This window comes from Merops nubicus, unplaced genomic scaffold (assembly GCF_000691845.1).
Source record: "Merops nubicus isolate BGI_N331 unplaced genomic scaffold, ASM69184v1 scaffold43843, whole genome shotgun sequence".
NCBI lineage: Eukaryota > Metazoa > Chordata > Aves > Coraciiformes > Meropidae > Merops > Merops nubicus.
The window spans coordinates 7,567-25,253 of record NW_008597729.1 but is presented as its reverse complement, the minus strand read 5'-3'; the positions used below and the strand labels follow the sequence as shown (position 1 = coordinate 25,253).

General features: G+C 44.6%; 1 protein-coding gene across 1 annotated transcript in view; it reads right to left on the bottom strand.

The window, feature by feature from the left end:
• Positions 1 to 16,468, bottom strand: part of LOC103769582 (filamin-B) — a gene marked incomplete at both ends in the record, with an annotated part of 42,976 nt that extends 26,508 nt beyond the window's left edge. The window contains 16 exons of the mRNA XM_008936794.1: positions 92 to 182; positions 729 to 889; positions 1,148 to 1,271; positions 1,627 to 1,770; positions 2,328 to 2,441; positions 3,505 to 3,698; positions 4,067 to 4,203; positions 4,745 to 4,871; positions 6,053 to 6,190; positions 7,884 to 8,081; positions 9,354 to 9,516; positions 10,147 to 10,224; positions 10,954 to 11,072; positions 14,119 to 14,266; positions 15,136 to 15,233; positions 16,216 to 16,468. Of these exons, the coding sequence (XP_008935042.1) occupies positions 92 to 182; positions 729 to 889; positions 1,148 to 1,271; positions 1,627 to 1,770; positions 2,328 to 2,441; positions 3,505 to 3,698; positions 4,067 to 4,203; positions 4,745 to 4,871; positions 6,053 to 6,190; positions 7,884 to 8,081; positions 9,354 to 9,516; positions 10,147 to 10,224; positions 10,954 to 11,072; positions 14,119 to 14,266; positions 15,136 to 15,233; positions 16,216 to 16,468 (2,287 nt within the window). The remainder of the gene's footprint in view (positions 1 to 91; positions 183 to 728; positions 890 to 1,147; positions 1,272 to 1,626; positions 1,771 to 2,327; positions 2,442 to 3,504; positions 3,699 to 4,066; positions 4,204 to 4,744; positions 4,872 to 6,052; positions 6,191 to 7,883; positions 8,082 to 9,353; positions 9,517 to 10,146; positions 10,225 to 10,953; positions 11,073 to 14,118; positions 14,267 to 15,135; positions 15,234 to 16,215) is intronic.
• Positions 16,469 to 17,687: the final 1,219 nt, after the last annotated feature.

Genomic DNA, 17,687 nt, shown 5'->3' with positions numbered 1-17,687 from the left:
ATCCCAAGCAATGCTCAACCAGACAGTTGCTACCCCTGCAACAGCCCCTCAAGATCTAGCACTGGCCACACCATCTGAACCCAGCTCTCACCAGTTTTGTTCAGCCCAGGTCCTTCAGCTTTCACTTTGCTGGCATCATGCGAGGGGTCCACTTTAACTCTGGATGGGCTAGCAGGAATTTCCTGCAACAGAAACATAGCTCTAAACATAACCAGGTCACTCTTACTAGCCAAAACTAGACAACAATTTTAAGATACTTCTGCTTTAACTCCAGCATTATCAAGTAAGTTTCACCTCACTTAAACACTCTGCTCTGCCTTACGAAGTAATATCATCCAAAGTCTAGGGCAAAGTTAACAGCTGGAGAGTTTGCAGGGACCTCTTTTTTTTTAAGGAAAACTTAATTTTATTCCTATGTTCCTTGGAGAGTCACTAGTTTTTCTTTAGAAACTAGCTTTGCCCCATCACTGAGACCACACTCCTTATGTCAGGCCAACGCATCACATGCTTGAACTTCAGTGTCTCCAGCCAATCCCTGTCATTTGTGTACATTCAAGAATTACAAAAGTCTTTTCAGAAACAGTGACCAGACAAAATGCATGTGAGCTGAAATGGAAGGAGCCAGCTGTGAACTGCCAGAGCCGGCTGTGAACTGGCATGTGCTCAGTGATCAAAGGGCAGATAAACAGACTCCAGAAACATCAGGCTGTAAAATGAAGATTACAAACCTCTCCTGCGAAAAGCACTTTAATGGTGTAGCGCCCAGCGGCGGGTGGCGTGTATTTCACTGTGAACGTGTCATTAGCGTTGTGGATGATGTCGAAATCTATGTCTTCTTCCTCATCACTGACCACACGAGCATCACACTTAATTCCAACACTGACATCACCTAAAAGAAGCAAATGCAAGTTTTGCTATTGGACAGCACAGACATTGCTAGCCAAGCAGCCAGCACATTCCCATTTCCAGCCATAGTTCAAGTCACCACACGCTGATGTAACAGACCACATCACAATTCATTGCAGTGTTCTGCTTCCCAAGGTTTTTCCATGAAACAAGGAAAAATCAGCATGAAATATTACATTACCACCCCACTTCGCATGGCCTGGGGTCCTGACACTACAGCAACAGCCCAGTCTGCCCTCACCTTCTCCTGCATCCGTGCAGTCAACAGTGAAGTGGGTTGGCTCATTCGCTTTCAGGCCAGTTCTCTCCACACCAGGTCCAAACATTTTCACTTTCTGAGGATGACTCCCTTGACCTATAAGGACCTACAGGGATTCACAAGGGTCAGAATCACACATCTGTCCACTGCTCAAGATCACGGTCAAGTCAGAGCATTGCTTGGACAGAGGCTACAAGAAAACAGTACAAAGGTAGAGTGAATTGTCCCAACCCCCCCAAGCTGAAGCTGGACTGACAGCAGACCTCCAGCATGTAAGCTTATAAAAACAAAAAACTTTTTTCAAGTGGACAGATTCCTAAAAAAAAAAAAAAAAAGAGCAAAAGGGCACACAGCTCTTCGAAGTTCAGAGAGACATTCTATCAGGCTAGTTGTAATGACAAAGAGCAGTGAGCATGAATGTCCAACTTGGCCAGAACTAGTAATATCATCTCTGTACTTACCCTAAATGGGCTATTTGGCACGTTGGCTCCTCCCCAGACAACAGAGATTGTATGTTTGATTGGTTTAACTGGCACATAGGAACAGCTGAACATACCATCAGGCTTGCTCTTTATCTGGATATCTATAGGGTTTCCTTCTGCATCCTAAAAAACAGTAATACAAGCAGAAGATTCAGGTACTTGAAAAATGTTTGTGGAGTTTGAACAGCCCAAGACTGTTCCAAAATGTGTTGGTTTGTTTTTGGTTTTGTTTTGTTTTTGTTTTTTTTCCCCAGAACTCCAGCTCAGAAAAAGTGAAGAAACATGCAAATTACACTCCTGTAAGTCTTCCTCCTCTAACACTTGGTCATTCTTAACACCATTTTACAAAACATTTTAACAAGCTCGCCTGAAATTCACAGGCTCAGAGACACTTCAGGGTACTTCTAAATGACAACTCCAGGAAATTACAGCTTGCTCTGCTGAGGAGACTCCAAGTAAGGAAGCAAAGTCATGTATTTCATACACCAGGAAGAAGTCACCTCTTCTTGAGTTAGGTTTGTTGTCTGACTACATTACACAGATGAAAGCACAGAGCTGTGAGAGAATTGCACCTACCGAGAACTGAGCAGTGTGTAAGTGCATAGAAATACTTAAGGTGTTTCTCAACAGTATTAAAGCCCTTCTGCTGAAGTTTCACATAACTGCCTTTGGCTTTTTACCTGTGCATACATCTTCAGAGGTGCTTTCCCAGCATCCTTGGTTTCAACTGTGAACTCAGCAGGATTGTTCACTATACAGCCAGTCCCCTCCAAGCCTGGGCCATAAGCCTTCACCTAAAAAAGACAGCCTAAGAGTCTCAGCTTGCAGTTCAGAAAGAGGTAAAACTAAGTGTCCCAGTTTGGGTTAGACCAGAGCTAATTCTGTTCAGTGATTTTACTTTTCAGCTAAGTCCCTCCTAAGCAACTGCACTTTCTGAAGTTAATGGCATATTTTTGCAGACAGTGTCTGCTTCTAGCAGTGATGATGCTCCATGTTTAGAGTTACTACCAACGATTGGTGTGCAGAAAGACTCTTGCTTATACTTGCTGTGCTTGCCAAGGTCATTGCTAAATCTTTTGTACCACGCTGTGGGGGCAGAAAGTAAAAGGCCACACCTGCAGGGAGGAGTGGACACAATAGGTGACCCTAAACTGACCCATGAGGTATTCCATCCCATACACGTCATATTCAGTAAAAAGCTGAGGGATCATGAGGGTCAAGCTCTCTTCCTTCAATAGCTAGTCTGAGGAGGACTCTGTTCTGCATTCAATCCCAATCCAGCTCCTGAATCCAATTCCCATCTGCTGCAGTCCAGTCTGGGGACTTCCCCAGTGCCCGCCCCACAACATCCAATGATCTAATTGCTGTCGGGGGTTGGGTTCAATATTGGTTTTGTATATATTTCATTTTAGTGTTATTTTCATTAAAGCTCGTTTAGTTTTCTTTTCCAATTCATACACCTCTCTCCCTTATTCCCCTTCTCTTTCCTTTGGGAAGGGAGAAGGGTCAATGGAGAGCATCTGTCATTTTTCTAGTGGTCAGCCAAGCCCTAACCTATGACACTAAGCAATTTATTTCTAAAGACTTTCCCCTTCCCACAAAACCCATGAAGCACAGGATACAAGCAGAGGCTAGTGTTCAAGTTGAGAATTTGGACTAATTCAGCAAGTTTTCATTACATTAAATCAAAACCACAGTATTATTAGAAAAAGATGAGTATTGGCAAATTGGCTGGAGCACAGCAAATTCAGAGCTTTAAGCAGAGGCAGCTTAAGAGTCAAGTCTGTTACCAGAAACTTTCTCTGCTGCAGTTACATGAAAGATGTGCTATGCCACGGGTGAACTCTTATACACCACCTTATCTGGGTTGAAGTCTCCTGAAGCAGGTCGGATGAAGGCCATATAAGGGCTGTCTTTTATGTCCTCACCATCACACATGATGTGAACAGCATATTCACCAGGCTCTTTGGGCCAATACTTCACATCACAAGAGCCATCATTCTTGTCATCACACTCAATTTTAGCCTGAGAGGGGCCTTCTATCGCAAAGCCTGAAAAAGGAACAAGCAGGTTCCTTATGTTAGCTTTGTGGTGGCTGCTGATTTAACACCACTTCCCCAAACCGCTTTTTATTAGCCATAACCACACGTGACGCTCTTTGTCACCCTTCTTCAGCAATAGAGGAGATAATCCATCATTCCCTTTGGAATCTCATTCCACAAACCCATGGATGAACCCTCCCCATTTACACAAGTACCTGTCTCTAGGACTTGCCTTTGATACTGTGACATTAAGATTATGTTTACACAAAAACGCCTTAGAGACGTGCTTTTTTTATTGCTGGGAAAGCTATGGTTTCTTATGAGATTGTTGCTAGCATCGCAATACATAAATATTTTGGGCAAACTAAGTAACATACCAAGAGTTCCAACTTCTGTGCCAATGGACTCTACCACAAAGTCAGCTGATTTGCCCACGATCCCCTCATGCAGCCCTGGTCCCCATGCTCGCACTTTCTGAGGACCTGCTTCGTGACCCACTTGAACTTCAAAGGGGCTACAAGAGAAAAGCAAAACATAGGATTAGAAATGAGGACAAATACAGCATCCACATTTTTTCCCCAGGCATTTTAATGAGGCTTTATATTGGATTTCCCAAATTAATAGATGCTATCATGTAGTGGCACGGTGCCCAGTAGACTGTCTTTCTAGCAGACAGGTCATCCAACTCATCACATGCTTACATCTTGCATCACAAATCCAAGTGTCAAATACTTGGCTTGGACTGCTTGCTGTAGCCCCGGATACTAAAATACCTCAAAAAACTCACAGCAAATTCCAAGCTGCATGATCCACCAAGTTCTATTGCTTTTTGTACTTGTAATTTTTGGGTTTAGCAAGACTCATGGGAATCACCCTTCAAAGCTTTCCCAATAGAAGCTGCTGCAGCCCTGTAACAGGCTGTAGATGAACTGTCACAGCAACTGCTTGGCACTGTTACCCCAGAGTTTCTGCAAAGATCAGTGTTGTTTTAAAAGCTGACCAACTACACAATCCCCCAAAGGACACAGACTACAAAAAAGCTACTTCTAACTCACCTTTTTGGGATGTTGTGCCCACCCCATGTAATCACGACAACGTACTTCCCTGGGGTAGCTGGATAATATTCAAATGCATATACACCATCCATAAAGCCTTTTTGTTTCACCAGCTCCTCCAAGCCCTCTGTTGAAAGATCAGTTCAGCATTAAGCTTAACGTTTCCATCCTGCCTTCAATTACTCAGACAAGTTCATGTTTTCTAGTATTTATTTTAGCTTGCAAGACTAAATTTCTTCCACCAATAAAAAAAAAGGTCAGGTTAGAAGGGAAGTTAGTTCTAGTTGCCCTCTAGGACAAAGACAGCAAACACTTCCAGAAGAAATACAGCTGAAAGTATTTTAAATTGCCAGACTTAATAGGTTCCCTTGTGTTTTATTTTCTTAGTCTGCAGTATGATGCATGTCATATGTTAAAACAAAAAAGCTTAACATTTGTCAGACTTTGCAACCACAAGTATGCGGGGAATGCCTACTTTTCATTTTCTTCAAGATGAAGAATTTAGGGAGAAAAGCTTAATACGCTAAAATTTACATCGATACGTCCGTTGCTTTTTCCCGCCCCCAAGTGCATTAAGCCACAGTCAGAGCCCCGTGCGTGTGGAGGAGGTGAAGGCAGTACAATGCACCTTTTAATGCGTGCCCAGACGGGGGAGGTGACAGCCTCACGGGCACCACACAAGCCCAGCAGCTCCCCAGAGCAGCAGCACGGCCACCGCTGCCGCCAGACTCAGGAGTCCGCGTGCGCGAGCCAGCGGCCACCCGTGCTCCCGTGGCCCCGGCTTGCCAGGGTCCAGGCAGCGGGCCACAGCCAGAGCTCAGAACACAGCAAAGGGCCTGGGCATGGATCCTGGCAGCCCAGAGGTTCCCTTGACCACGTCCTCCCCCGATCACGTGCAGTCAGAAGTGCTGCTCTGAGCCACTCCTAGCTTTACGAGAGCAGGACTGCCGCCCTGCCAGAGCCCCTGGAGCCTGACTTGTTCCCACAGACGAGACAGACGTGCCACGGGGGCTCGTAAAGCCTGGGGGCCGCGGCACACGGACACGTGGCTCTTCTCTGTTTTGCTAACCAATACGCGTTGAAATGGAGAGACCTAAAACCAGGTGTAACCTTACCCAGCCCTGCAGATGAAAACTTCACACTAGACAAAGCACCAGAAAACCCTTCTGAAATGTGGCTTTTTATGGTGACACAAATCCCATTAGTTCCACCAGGCCACCATCTCCGTAGTGCTTTTCCTTTTCACAGTCTCCACTTCCCCCGCTTCTCCAAAACACACCCCCAGCACAAATTCACCCAAACACTTACTCGGTCCTTTTATAGTCACTCCAAGATCTCCGCTCCCCGCTGCTCTCGTGTCAACCTTGAAGTCAGCTGTTTCCCTCACGCGGACCCCCTTGGGCTGCAGACCTCTACCAGTGGCACGGCACGCATTCGGATTGCAGGCTGCAAGGGAAATTCAGACATCAATACCGTCTTTGATTCTCAACACACACGTAGCTCAGCCAGCCTGGAACAACCTTTAGTTTCATGTTGACTCAGGGCAACCTCAGCTTAGCTTTCAGCACAAGCTCTAAAATTATAGCATTAAGACAGACAGGAGTCTGCCCAGCCAGACTTTTGGGCAGCAGCATTCAGTGCAGCCAGGCAACACTGGCCCCCTAACAAGGGCCATTTTTTAGAATTAAAGCAAACATTGAAGCCCTGGTGCTTTCCAATTTGATGCCAGTTATCACAACTTCCACACAGCTATCACATACAGATATTCACCCTGCTAGGCACAATCTTCCTGACACCTTTTGCATCGAGACCCATGCTGCAGCATGAGATGAAGTCTCCCTTTGCAGATAAGTCCCAGTAAACAATATTATTGTGCTCTTCTTTCCAAAGCACATGACTGGAATAACTGCTATTAGAAAAGCAGAGTTCTGCACGTGGTTCATTAAGAGATGTCACGTCAAAACCCCCTGCTTGTCACAGTTCCTACTTTCAGGAGCAAAGCCATCAAGCCCTCTGCAGACTGAAGCAGCCATGGCTGGGGGCAGTAAGTTACATATGGCTGAGCTCAAGCTTATGCTTGATCCCTTTACTCCAGGTGCTTCTCCAGGGCCACCGAGTGGCTACATAAGCAAGTAATGCACACTTAGGAATGGTTTCCATTACACAATCCCAGCTGTCACGTGGTCTTCAACTCCAGACACCTGAAGGGTTTGAAGAGACTTACAAATAATCACAGCTTCCCAGCAGTGTAAACCCGACATGCATTTCCCCAAAATACGCCGTGCTTGCAGCAGGAGCACAGGTCTGCCAAGCAGCTCATTAGGTTTTTCCTCATTTCAGTAATTTACAAGTTCTACCCTCACCCCTGCAGCAGCCAGCATCACTCCACGTCCCACACAGGACAGTGTAAGCGAAGATCACATGCCACCTGCCAGCTCTGAGGACTCAGTGGAAGCAGAGAAGCGTGTCCAACGTGGAGCAGGACCAGCTCGCAGAGCCCTGACAGCCAAGTCAGGCAGCTTCTGGTTAAGCTGGTTTCACTGACTGGGTCACACATTGCTTCAGTTCGTTTGTAACTTTCTTCCCCAACCCAAACAAAATCATAAACCCTTTTGGTGGGGATAAGCTGCAGGCTAGAAGCTTACAAAAAGCAAACATGACAGAGCATCCTGCACACCTCTTACCAACTATGAAGCCATTAGCAGTGAAGTCCAAAATTCCACAAATGGAGGGTAGCTCAGGAGAGATGAGCAGAGATCTAAAAGCATAGGAGCACGTAAGGATGGAACAGAAAGCAAGTTAGGTGTCAGTTAAGGAGGAAAACAGTAAATATAGTAATCTGAGGAACAAAGGTGGAAAGCAGCAAGACACTGTATAGCTGCATAAAACACTTCAAAAAAAATACAAAGGGCAGCTTAACATTTGGAGGTCTAGGCAGAGAGGAAACTCTAGCAACAAAAGCCATATTACTGTTAGAGAGCACTGTTTTAACCTGTGAATACCCAAGTGACCTGCCCAATCAGGGCCAAGATGTTGAAAGGTACAGAGAATGTCCAAGGCAAGACTCAAGCATATTCTGAGATCATATTCAAGGAGAAAGGTGGCCATCTACATTTAGGTGCATTTTTAAAAAGCATACCCTCTCCAATGAGAACAGTGCAAGGCATTTTGGGAATTGCCTCCCCAGCAAAAGTCACTTTGACAATGTGAGGACCAGCTTGAACAGGTCTGTAGGTGCAACGGTAGACTTGGTTGCCTTTGTCTTCTACTACAGCTTCGGCGAGGCATCTCCCCTGAGGGTCCTCCACTTCCACGATCACGTCACCCACACCAGCACCTGCAAAGGAAACAAGCCCAGCTGAGCCCTGGCTTCCCCACAGCAACATGCACTGCGTTTAGGATCACAGCCAGCTGCCTGGGCTCAGCCAGCCATCCTCTGATACCAGTTCTAGGCACAGACTCAATGTACAGACTCTGCTGACAGTAAGTAGACATTCAAGTGGGGCGGGTGCAAGACAGGGTGATGGCATCTCTGTAAAGCCATCAAACTGACAGGACTCTGCTACTCCAGCCACAGGGTTTCATAACAGTACAATAGTACTGAAAGCATACAGCCTGGTTACCCTATTGCTACCACCCTGTAGCCCCGATATCACAGATGGGCCCACAGCTTTACCAGTCTGTTCAATCTCTCGAGCTTTGAAGTGGTTTAGATGAAGAGCTCACACAACGTGTGTGCTAATCTGGACAAGAATCCTTCTCTGCTGGTCTGTATGTATTCACTTTTGTTCAGACACCTGCTCATCTCATTTTGTTCAACTCGCCACGCAACAAAAACATTTCAGCAGGCATGTCTTTACATGATTCAGACCACTCCCTCTCCCCATTAGAGGCTGAATATAAAACTTCCCCTCACTATAACCACATTTAATTTTATTTCTAAGCACCCTCAGGCAGAAGGCAATTTAAAATATGCTACTCAGCGTATTTTGGTGTTTAAATACTTCAAGTAACTGCCCTAAGTAGTTTCACATTGTTCTAAATGAATTAGCATTTGTAGCATCTTATTGACTCATTCCTCTAGGCTACAGCGTTGGCCTGACACCAGGGATCAAGTCATGTGATGGAGATACCCTAATGAAGATAGTAGCCCTCTAATAATTACAACAGAAGTTTAAACCAGTTTGTCATTGAAGTATGAACTCAAAGTATCACTGTAGCAGATTCTTTCTGTAAAGCTAAATACAGAACACCTTAAGCATTTACAGTTTAATCACAGTTCATCCTTCAGAGGTGGGCACTTCACATTCGTGTTTAAAATGAGTTGGGAGGAAGGATCCAGCCAGGAACTTGCCTGCTGCCATTCAGCAAGTTCATGGCAAATTTCTGTGTAATGCTTAGCACCTTCCTGCCTCAGCTCAGCTCCATACTTCAAATGTTTCATACACAACTGGAGCCTCCACAGCAGCTTGGCTACATTATTTCACTTCTGAACTTGATAGGGCTGCAAATCCCCATCCGCTTCTCAGCTTATTTATTCCTCCAAGGCTTCGGTTCCCCTCATGTTTGAGGAAGCTGCAAGATTTCAGCACTCGTTCATCCTGCTTACCTGCTGTGTAGAGGTCAAAGTAGGTAGGCTTGTTGGCAATGTTCCCTGTTGCCTCCAGTCCTGGTCCCTTTGCTGTTACTTTGCTTGCATCTCCCTGAGCTTTGTCAACATTCACTTCAAATGGGCTCTTTGAGATATGCTGCCCAGCAAACAGGACTGAAACCTAGAGACAGACAATATCAGCTCCAACCCACCAGTCAGAGGCAAAGCTCAGTGTCACCAACACATAGTCAAGTGTGGGGTCAAGCATCCACCTTCCTAGCACAGATGGTCTATACCTCAGAGGTGAGAGAACCATCCATCCCATAACTTTCACCCTGTCCGTGCACTATAACTGCTGGCCACCTCCTTAAAGTGCTACTGGTCAGCCACACCAGTGGGGATGCTTGAACCTAGATGTGCCATTAAAAGGCAGATCACCACCTAGCAATGAAGTGGCAGCAGAAGTTGCATTTATCTTTTCAAGCTGGCTGTAGGAACTAGTTACTCGGGTAAGTACCAAGCAGCGGGAGCACTCATGATAAACCTGCTTCTGCAGGTATCTGAGGACAGAGCTGGGTGACAAAACTTCTCTGCAAAACCCCTATGGTGTGCAATGTCATTGGCAAGAAAAAGTCTTAAGGTACTTTCCTCTGCACCTGTGACAACCCACAAAACTGGCTTCATGAGCTGCGAGAAGTGGCCCCACATGAGAGGAGAGCCACTTGATAGCCAAACACCCATGCACTGTCTCCCAACACACACCTTTCCCCTTAAGGAGGGCACAGTTCAATAGCCTAGACACACAACCTACCTTGTGAGGCCCTGTAACCCTTGGCACATACTGAACTGAGTAGGTCTTGTTTTTGTCACTGGATGGTGTTATCTTCGCCTAGGAGAGAAAACACATCCACTGTTGAGCTCTGCCTATGCATGCCAGTCTAAGGTTTCTCTGGGTGATGCCTGATACTACTAACTATTTCCAGTCAGCAGTGTTACCTCCTCCTACCATACAGGAAAAAAAAAAAAAAACATTTGTTTTGTCTTCACATGAGATGAAGCAAGCTACCTTCTCCCCATCCCAGCCCTTTCTCTTGCTGTTAATTGCTCTACTAAGGCAGGCCAAAACTGAGGAGACGTTAAGTCCAACATACAGCTGTATTTTTCTGGAATGTTGTAACGTGATCAAGTGGAGCACTTGGATGAGAAGTTTCTATAAACATTAAAACCAGTATTTTAACTCAAAATGATTCATGGCATCTAAAGAGCTGCTTTAGCCATTCCTGCAGAATGAGTAAGGGCAGACAGTGATTTAGTGATGTGTGTTATCTAAAAGCATGTCAGAACGTACTTGGCCAGTCAAGCTAGAGCACTACAACTACTGGACACTGGAGTTGTGTTGCTTAGTTGCAGATAGTGACATTTTTTCAGGTTCATCCAGTGAGGCAATTATGAGGAAAACCTCGAGGCTTCCACTTCTGATAGACAGGTATTTCTGATAGACGGTATTTTGCAACTTCTTTTCAGATTCCTTATCTGTTAAGAGCTCACTCGTGAATGATGAAAGATACCACAAAAACTGAGGCATCCAGACCACCTCTACTTTTCCACACATACATACCTCCTCTCTATTTCCTTCTGGATCCTCTATGAAGACCATCAGGTCTCCCTGCCCAGCACTGATGGTATCTACTATGAAGATGGCAGGCTGCTTCACCATGTTCCCATGAGGTTCAATCCCTGTGAGACAGATGCAGAACAGGACATTAGCTGTTGCTGCAAAACCCAGAAGGTAGTTTGGTGGCTATCCACAAGCTGTCCTCCCACACAAGCCTCCAGCACCAACTTCCTGAGGTCACTGTGCGACATGTCTTCACCAGCTGCCCAGAGCATCATGCTCACAACCACCCCTACTCTTACAACAGGCACTTTTAAGAACTGCTTGAATCACTGGTGCTCAACTCATTTCAGGACCTCTGGCCGAGTCAGCTGGCATCTGGTTTCAGGTGAAAGCAAGTCACCACACTTGCCTGAGCAACCTACTGAGGGTTGCCCCCACACTTGGCAAGTGCCCAGCCAACATTGACAACCAGCTGTGTATGTGCATTAGCTGCTCTGCTTCACACAGGTAAATGCTGCAACAGTGCTGCACCACAGGAAGGCTGACCAGGGAGGCAGAAGAGAAGTTATGGGAAGCCTTTTGGTAAAGGCATTACCCTAGAACCAAGGGTGAAAGACTTATTTAAGCAAGACAGTTCTTACCGACACTTTCATATTTTATTCCATTTTCAGAACTCAACTGTACCAACACTGCTCAGATTCATTATTCTTTGAAAGCTGCTCAAATACTTTGCCACAGAGCGCTGTACAAATGGCACACATGAACCACTTCAAACCACAGAAATCCTGCAATTCAGTGCCACTTCCACTTAACTTTTATTTAGTTTCCTAATTCCTCAGCACAGGGCCTGCTACAGCATGTAGTTACCAGCAGGGTTTCATCATCTCCCTGCATGTAGCCTCAGGTCATGACACCTGTCATGGTGGTGTCAGACTGAATGGGTGAAAGAACTTCCCAAAGTTGCAGGTTCCAGACTAGCCCAAACACATATACCCTTCCGTCCAGGGGAATTACTCTGCAGCTTATTCATAAAACCGTGGGCACTACTGCTCCATAGCACAATTAGTGGAAAGTGCAACGTCTGATAGATTATAAAGGAAGTGGTTGTGAACAACAGAATTCCTGAACTTGTTTGTCTTCAGAAAACAATAACTTGAGAGCAATGCAAGGAAGATCATGTTTTTACTAGGAAATCTGAACATTCTGATAAGGTGTTAACAATTGACATACTCATTCTTTCAAACGAAGCCCTAGATTATCATCTAGTTTAAACAGCTATAAATTCACTCTGCATATCTAAGTCCACCATACAAGCATTAGGACATGGTATTTGAGTTAAGTATCTCTCCTTCTGCAAGCACAAGGAGGATTGCTTATCCTCAGAAGACAGCTTCTGCCAGGACAGCGTTAGTCACAGCAGTTTCTTAGGCTGCATTTCACTTCCTAGATTTTAGTTTTTTTCTCATACTTTGGCTGCATAAACAAGAACTCATAGTGCATCAGTGATGATCTGCATGATTCTGTACAGCACCTCTGCAGGCTCCCTTCCTACCAGGTCTACACATAGCCACCCAGGACATCAAACCACTGCAGTGTCCAGGGTGATACACAACCACCGAGATTCACATTGGGAGGTTATGAATAATCTACTGGAGTACACAGAAAAACAATCATCAAAAACTAATACTGACCAACCCCACACCTGACAACAAGCTTTTTCTGGAAGCATGAAGACCTGTTATTCATTTGTCCAAAAGACCCTGCCCAGTCACCTTTAGGTTCTGACATACATTAGCAGTCAGAACTGTCAATTATATTTAATGACTCTGTTTTGGCAATTAACTTTGGGAAAACATCAATCTTCCAAGAAGAGCCGTTCACCCTTTATAATTTCCATTTCATTGCAGAGCAGTGCATCCACAAAACTAGACAACAAAATAATTGTATTTTTTGAAAGAATAAGAACATGACTAAAGCCAGACTTTACAGATTGAGACAGGCTGATCAGCCACTTACATAGTAAGTGGAGTCTATGTATTTAAGATATGACAAGTGTGTCTATTGTGGTTTGCTGTGGAAGGTACCAATGAAGGACATAAACCCCAAGTAGGATAAATGCTAAATCCACTTCTAAAAACAGTGACAGCTCATCAGTGCAGAGACAAGTGTCCATGTCCATTCATTCCACTAGTTAAGTTTCAATGGAAAAAATCAACCAATCAAAAAAGAAAAACAAAGAATAAGGAAAGTTTTGTTTCTTTCCATTACATTCTTGTACAGTCACTTCTGAAACTTACTAATTCTAAAAATCTCAAAGAACCACAGCTGGCCCAGATCTAAAAAAGATGGAATGGAAAACAAAGTGTAATGCTTAGTAATGTCTTGCTACACACCAAGCACTTTAAAGGTAAAACTCTGTTGTTCATTTAGTTGTGATTGTATTCCAGTCTAGAGCAGGATCACATCAGAAGTTACAGGAATCATCCATTTAAAAGGTAAGTTAAAAATATGAATGCCTATGTAGATCTACAGTTGCATAAACATCTATGGACAAGTTCTTCCAATTAGCAAATATAGTCCTTACAATAAAAGCTCAGCACTGTTTAATGTTTGAAGGGTTACCAACCAACCTTTGTGCATGTGCAAACAAAATATTCACACCTACTGATCATTTCAGATACTTCCTTTAGAATTAACTGACCCAAATATACATCTTCCACTAAGCCTGGAAAACTGGAGACACCGTCTACAGAGTCTTTTCAGAGATACACGCAGATGTAAAGAGGTTCCTCCTCTTTAAATGAGTGTTTTATCACAAGCAGCAGTCATTGCTAGATCAGGGCCCCTCAACAGCAACACTGCTACCTTAGAGTTCACACCAATGTTGTTTTAGCCCTGTATCATGCTACTTCTTCCAGCTGTGGACTGCAAGGCTGGCAGCTTGCAGAGCAGGTTCAGAGACTTGGGGGAATTTACATGTTAGAACTAGGAGTGTCTTTTGGACTATATCCACGTACTTCTGAAACCAGGCACCACACCAAGAGTACACAAGTGAAACTTTGAAGTCAGTTACAGTAGGTCTGGAGTTCAACATAAGCAGAAAACCCCACCCAGCTTTCTGAAGAGTTAAATGCTTTGTGCAGCTGAAGCTCACCAAGTTCTTACCTCTGCCATAAGCTCTTGCTTTTTTTGGATTCAGTTTGGGTTTTAAAGGAGCTCCTGGTTTCAGCTTGGCTTTGGGGAACTGGGACAGGTAAGTCATTACAGAGTGCTCATCCACATCAGGGTGGATAATTTCTTCAGGAGTAATAACCTGAAAGACAGAGCAATTAAGTATATTGTAGCAGTCCTTGGTTACCACATGCCAACACACAAACACAGCTGTAACAGACCCTTACATTTCAAAACTCCTGCATGCTAATGCTATTTCTTGTGTGTATCAAAGGGAAAATAAATACAACACCATTTATTACCTCATGGCAAGAAAATCAAGAAGCTTATTATGGTCCAAATGTGTTTTGTTACTTCTTGTGCCTTGGTTATAAGGGGTTCTCAGGAGACCTTGACAAACTAAACAGTAGCAAGTCAAGATAATGGTAGCTATATTCCCCTTGAAAGGCAACATGGGGATAATTGAAACTGAAAGAATTAGTAATTCATAATCCTGTGAGTTACAGCTCTGAAATGCAGTGCTCGTACAGTGAAACTTGTGACTCGTCTTTACTCCTGCTCCATCAACACAAGTTGCTCTGACAGCTTCAGAGGCTTCTGCAACTCTGTCCAACTTTACCAGCACGAAGACAGTCTGGTTTGCAACTACATTGTTCTCTGTTTGCAAGTAATCTTTGCAGGTTATTTCCTAAACCAGTGAGTTTTTCTTCTGTGGGATCCAATGCAGCAAAACAAACTCACTCCACGGACTAACAGAACAGGCACCACCACACGTGCACTTTTCCCCCTACCCTACACACTGCAACACCAGCTGTCTTCAGCAGAGACACCCACACAAAATCTTACAACCAGAGCTCTGAAACGTAATTGTGCATTTCATTACAGTTTGCCCCTCCTCAGGCAATTTCACATGAGTGAATTGTAACTGTTGGAAGTGTACAGACAATTTCACCTGCTTTTCTCAATCCGAATTGAAGCTAGATGCAAGGACAAAGCCAAGGGGTGCCTCACCTGCGGCACGCCCAGCCAGTCGTCTGCCTGCTGCATGGCTTCCCGAGCATTGTCAACAGGCTTCTTGGGGTCCCAGGTCTCCCAGTCAGGGCACAGGCCTACAAGCACATTTCAATGGTTAGTTGTCATCTGCAAAGAAGCTTCCCTAGCTGAAGAAACCAAGTTTAAACACCACAGTCACTTGTATTATGTTTCTGTACTGAAAGAAATTCACAGCCTTGTAGAAGTAATCAAAACAAGATGAGCACATGCTGCTCACTGAAACACTTCTGAGACAACCACCAGCATCTCCACAGGCCACTATGGCACAGACAGTAACAGCCAGTTCAGAGAGACTCGCACCCATTTTGCCTGCCAACAAAATAGATGTATAGTTTTTCAGTCAGCCACACAACTGCACTGCTTTAAATTTCAGCTGGGGCAAGATACCCTCCAAATTCATAAAGACTACATCTAGCCATCCTTTATGTTTCACTGGCTCTCCTGCAGCAAATTTGGAACGGAAAATTTCAACTGCTTGCCACAGCACCCCAGATCGCATTAGATGAACACCAGCAATTGCTGTAGCAAGGTTGTTTTACAAGAAGGTGAGAAAACTGTGTCTTTTTCACACTTCATCACATTACTCTCTGTAAGGAGCACAGCCTCAGCTAAACGCTGAAGTTTCAGGTAGTGTGTAGCTTCTGGCTGCTCTGTGCTCCCTCTGCAATCCTATTTCAGGAGAACACATGAAGCCTCCTGCTGCGCCCTGAAGTTGAAAGGTTGTTGGCACTTGCTGTGGGAACAAGTCTTTCCTGCATGTAGGAGCCAGGATTTGTGCCTTTGTCCCTTGCACCCAATACAAAGCTAGACGTGGCGCCTCCAATAATGCAATCGCACATTCTGCTTTGGGCCAGTATTTCTCTTGGCTAAGTCATTTACAACTTGTTGCTTCTCACAGCTGGCTTCTTCGGACTTTGGTTTTCTTGAAAGCCTCATTCTTGTCTCCCACACAGCAATGAAAACCTCCTCCCATAGGAACAGCAGGGCAGTCATGAGAGCAAGCAAGGAAAACACTGACCATCAGAACAAAGGACTTACCTGGAGCACAGCTGTCAACAAGAGCCCCCAGCGCTTTGCCATCCTGCCAGTTTTGATTGAAGTTTGTGATTGGCAAGTAAGGAATTTTGTTCTGGATCCAGCCCAGCAGCCTCTGCTTGGGGGTCTGCTTCTTTGCATCATCATCACCTTCATCCTCCCACACCGGCATGGAAATAGAGTAATGGAGGATAAGGGTCCATATCAGGCCAAGGATCAGCTTTAAATTTCCATCAACTATAGCTTTACTATCTGGAAAAAAAAAAAGGCATACAATTGATTATTTCCTACCCTGAAGGAAAGAGGCATATTTTTAAAGTACTTTGCCTGTACTTATGGCAGGTAATCAAGGACTACAGAAGCAATCCAGGTCACTGCAGGCAGACACACCATTCTTCGTGCGTTAGACAGGAGGAAGGAGGAATTCAAGGACTCGGTGCTCTCCAGCTGTCTTGAGAGCTCAGTGCTCTCCAAGGGTGGTGCGACTTGCCCTTGAAGCTTTACAACATAAAGCTTAGGAGAACTGACAGTTTAAGATCTCTGGTATTTTGCATTTAGATGATAAATGCCACCTGGTATTTTTAATGGCATTTGTATCTTATGAAAGAGGCCAAACAGCATGTGATGGAGTGCACAAGAACAGCAGCATCCCAACAAGGCTGAAATACCTCAGGGTGTATCTAAAAGCACCATTTAAGAAACTTCATTTATATACAGTAACATGCCCCCACACACACTACAACACTTTGTATTAAAAATGGTAGGGGAAGATAATGCTACATGATCAAGTTCAGCAAAGCCAGAGTTAAGAATTAGAACAAAGTCTGGGTATCTCACGACAAACGGGAAGGCGGGGAGCAGAGGTTCGTTGCGCATCCTTTGTCCTATCCCACTCCTGCCTGCATAGAAAGTCATCCCTCCACACTACAAAGCCAGAGTAGGAATAAAAGCAAAAGCCAACTCTGGCTTTTCTGTGACACAGTCTAGCTTAGCCTAGCAAACATTTATCACCACAGCAGCCACACTGCAGCTCTACTTTAAGACATACCATGCAGCTAAGCTTAAGGCTGCTGGGTATCAAGATCAGATTTGTCATATTTGCCTCCATCAGTTTGGCCTTATGAAGTGACCTCCACAGTTTTGTGAATGCTAGTGCAATTTACTTTGCCTTTACCATGTCACATGTTGGATGCACTGGCTTTGAGCTTGCAGCTACTACTCAGGTTGTTACACTTAGTAACAGCTCCAGTTGTCCAAGCACACCCAAAAGAGGGCTCTTCTGCCCTAAAGAAGATTCAAGAATGATTCAAGAAGATGATTCAAGATGCTCTCAGCCTGATGGATGCTTTCATTCACAGCAGCATCTTACAGGAGAGCATTCTTCTGTTCTTTCCTCCATTTCAATGATACTGTTACTGAAACCCACCTTTAGTCAACAGAAGTTACAAGAGACCCGAAAGCTTTTGTCAAGCTCC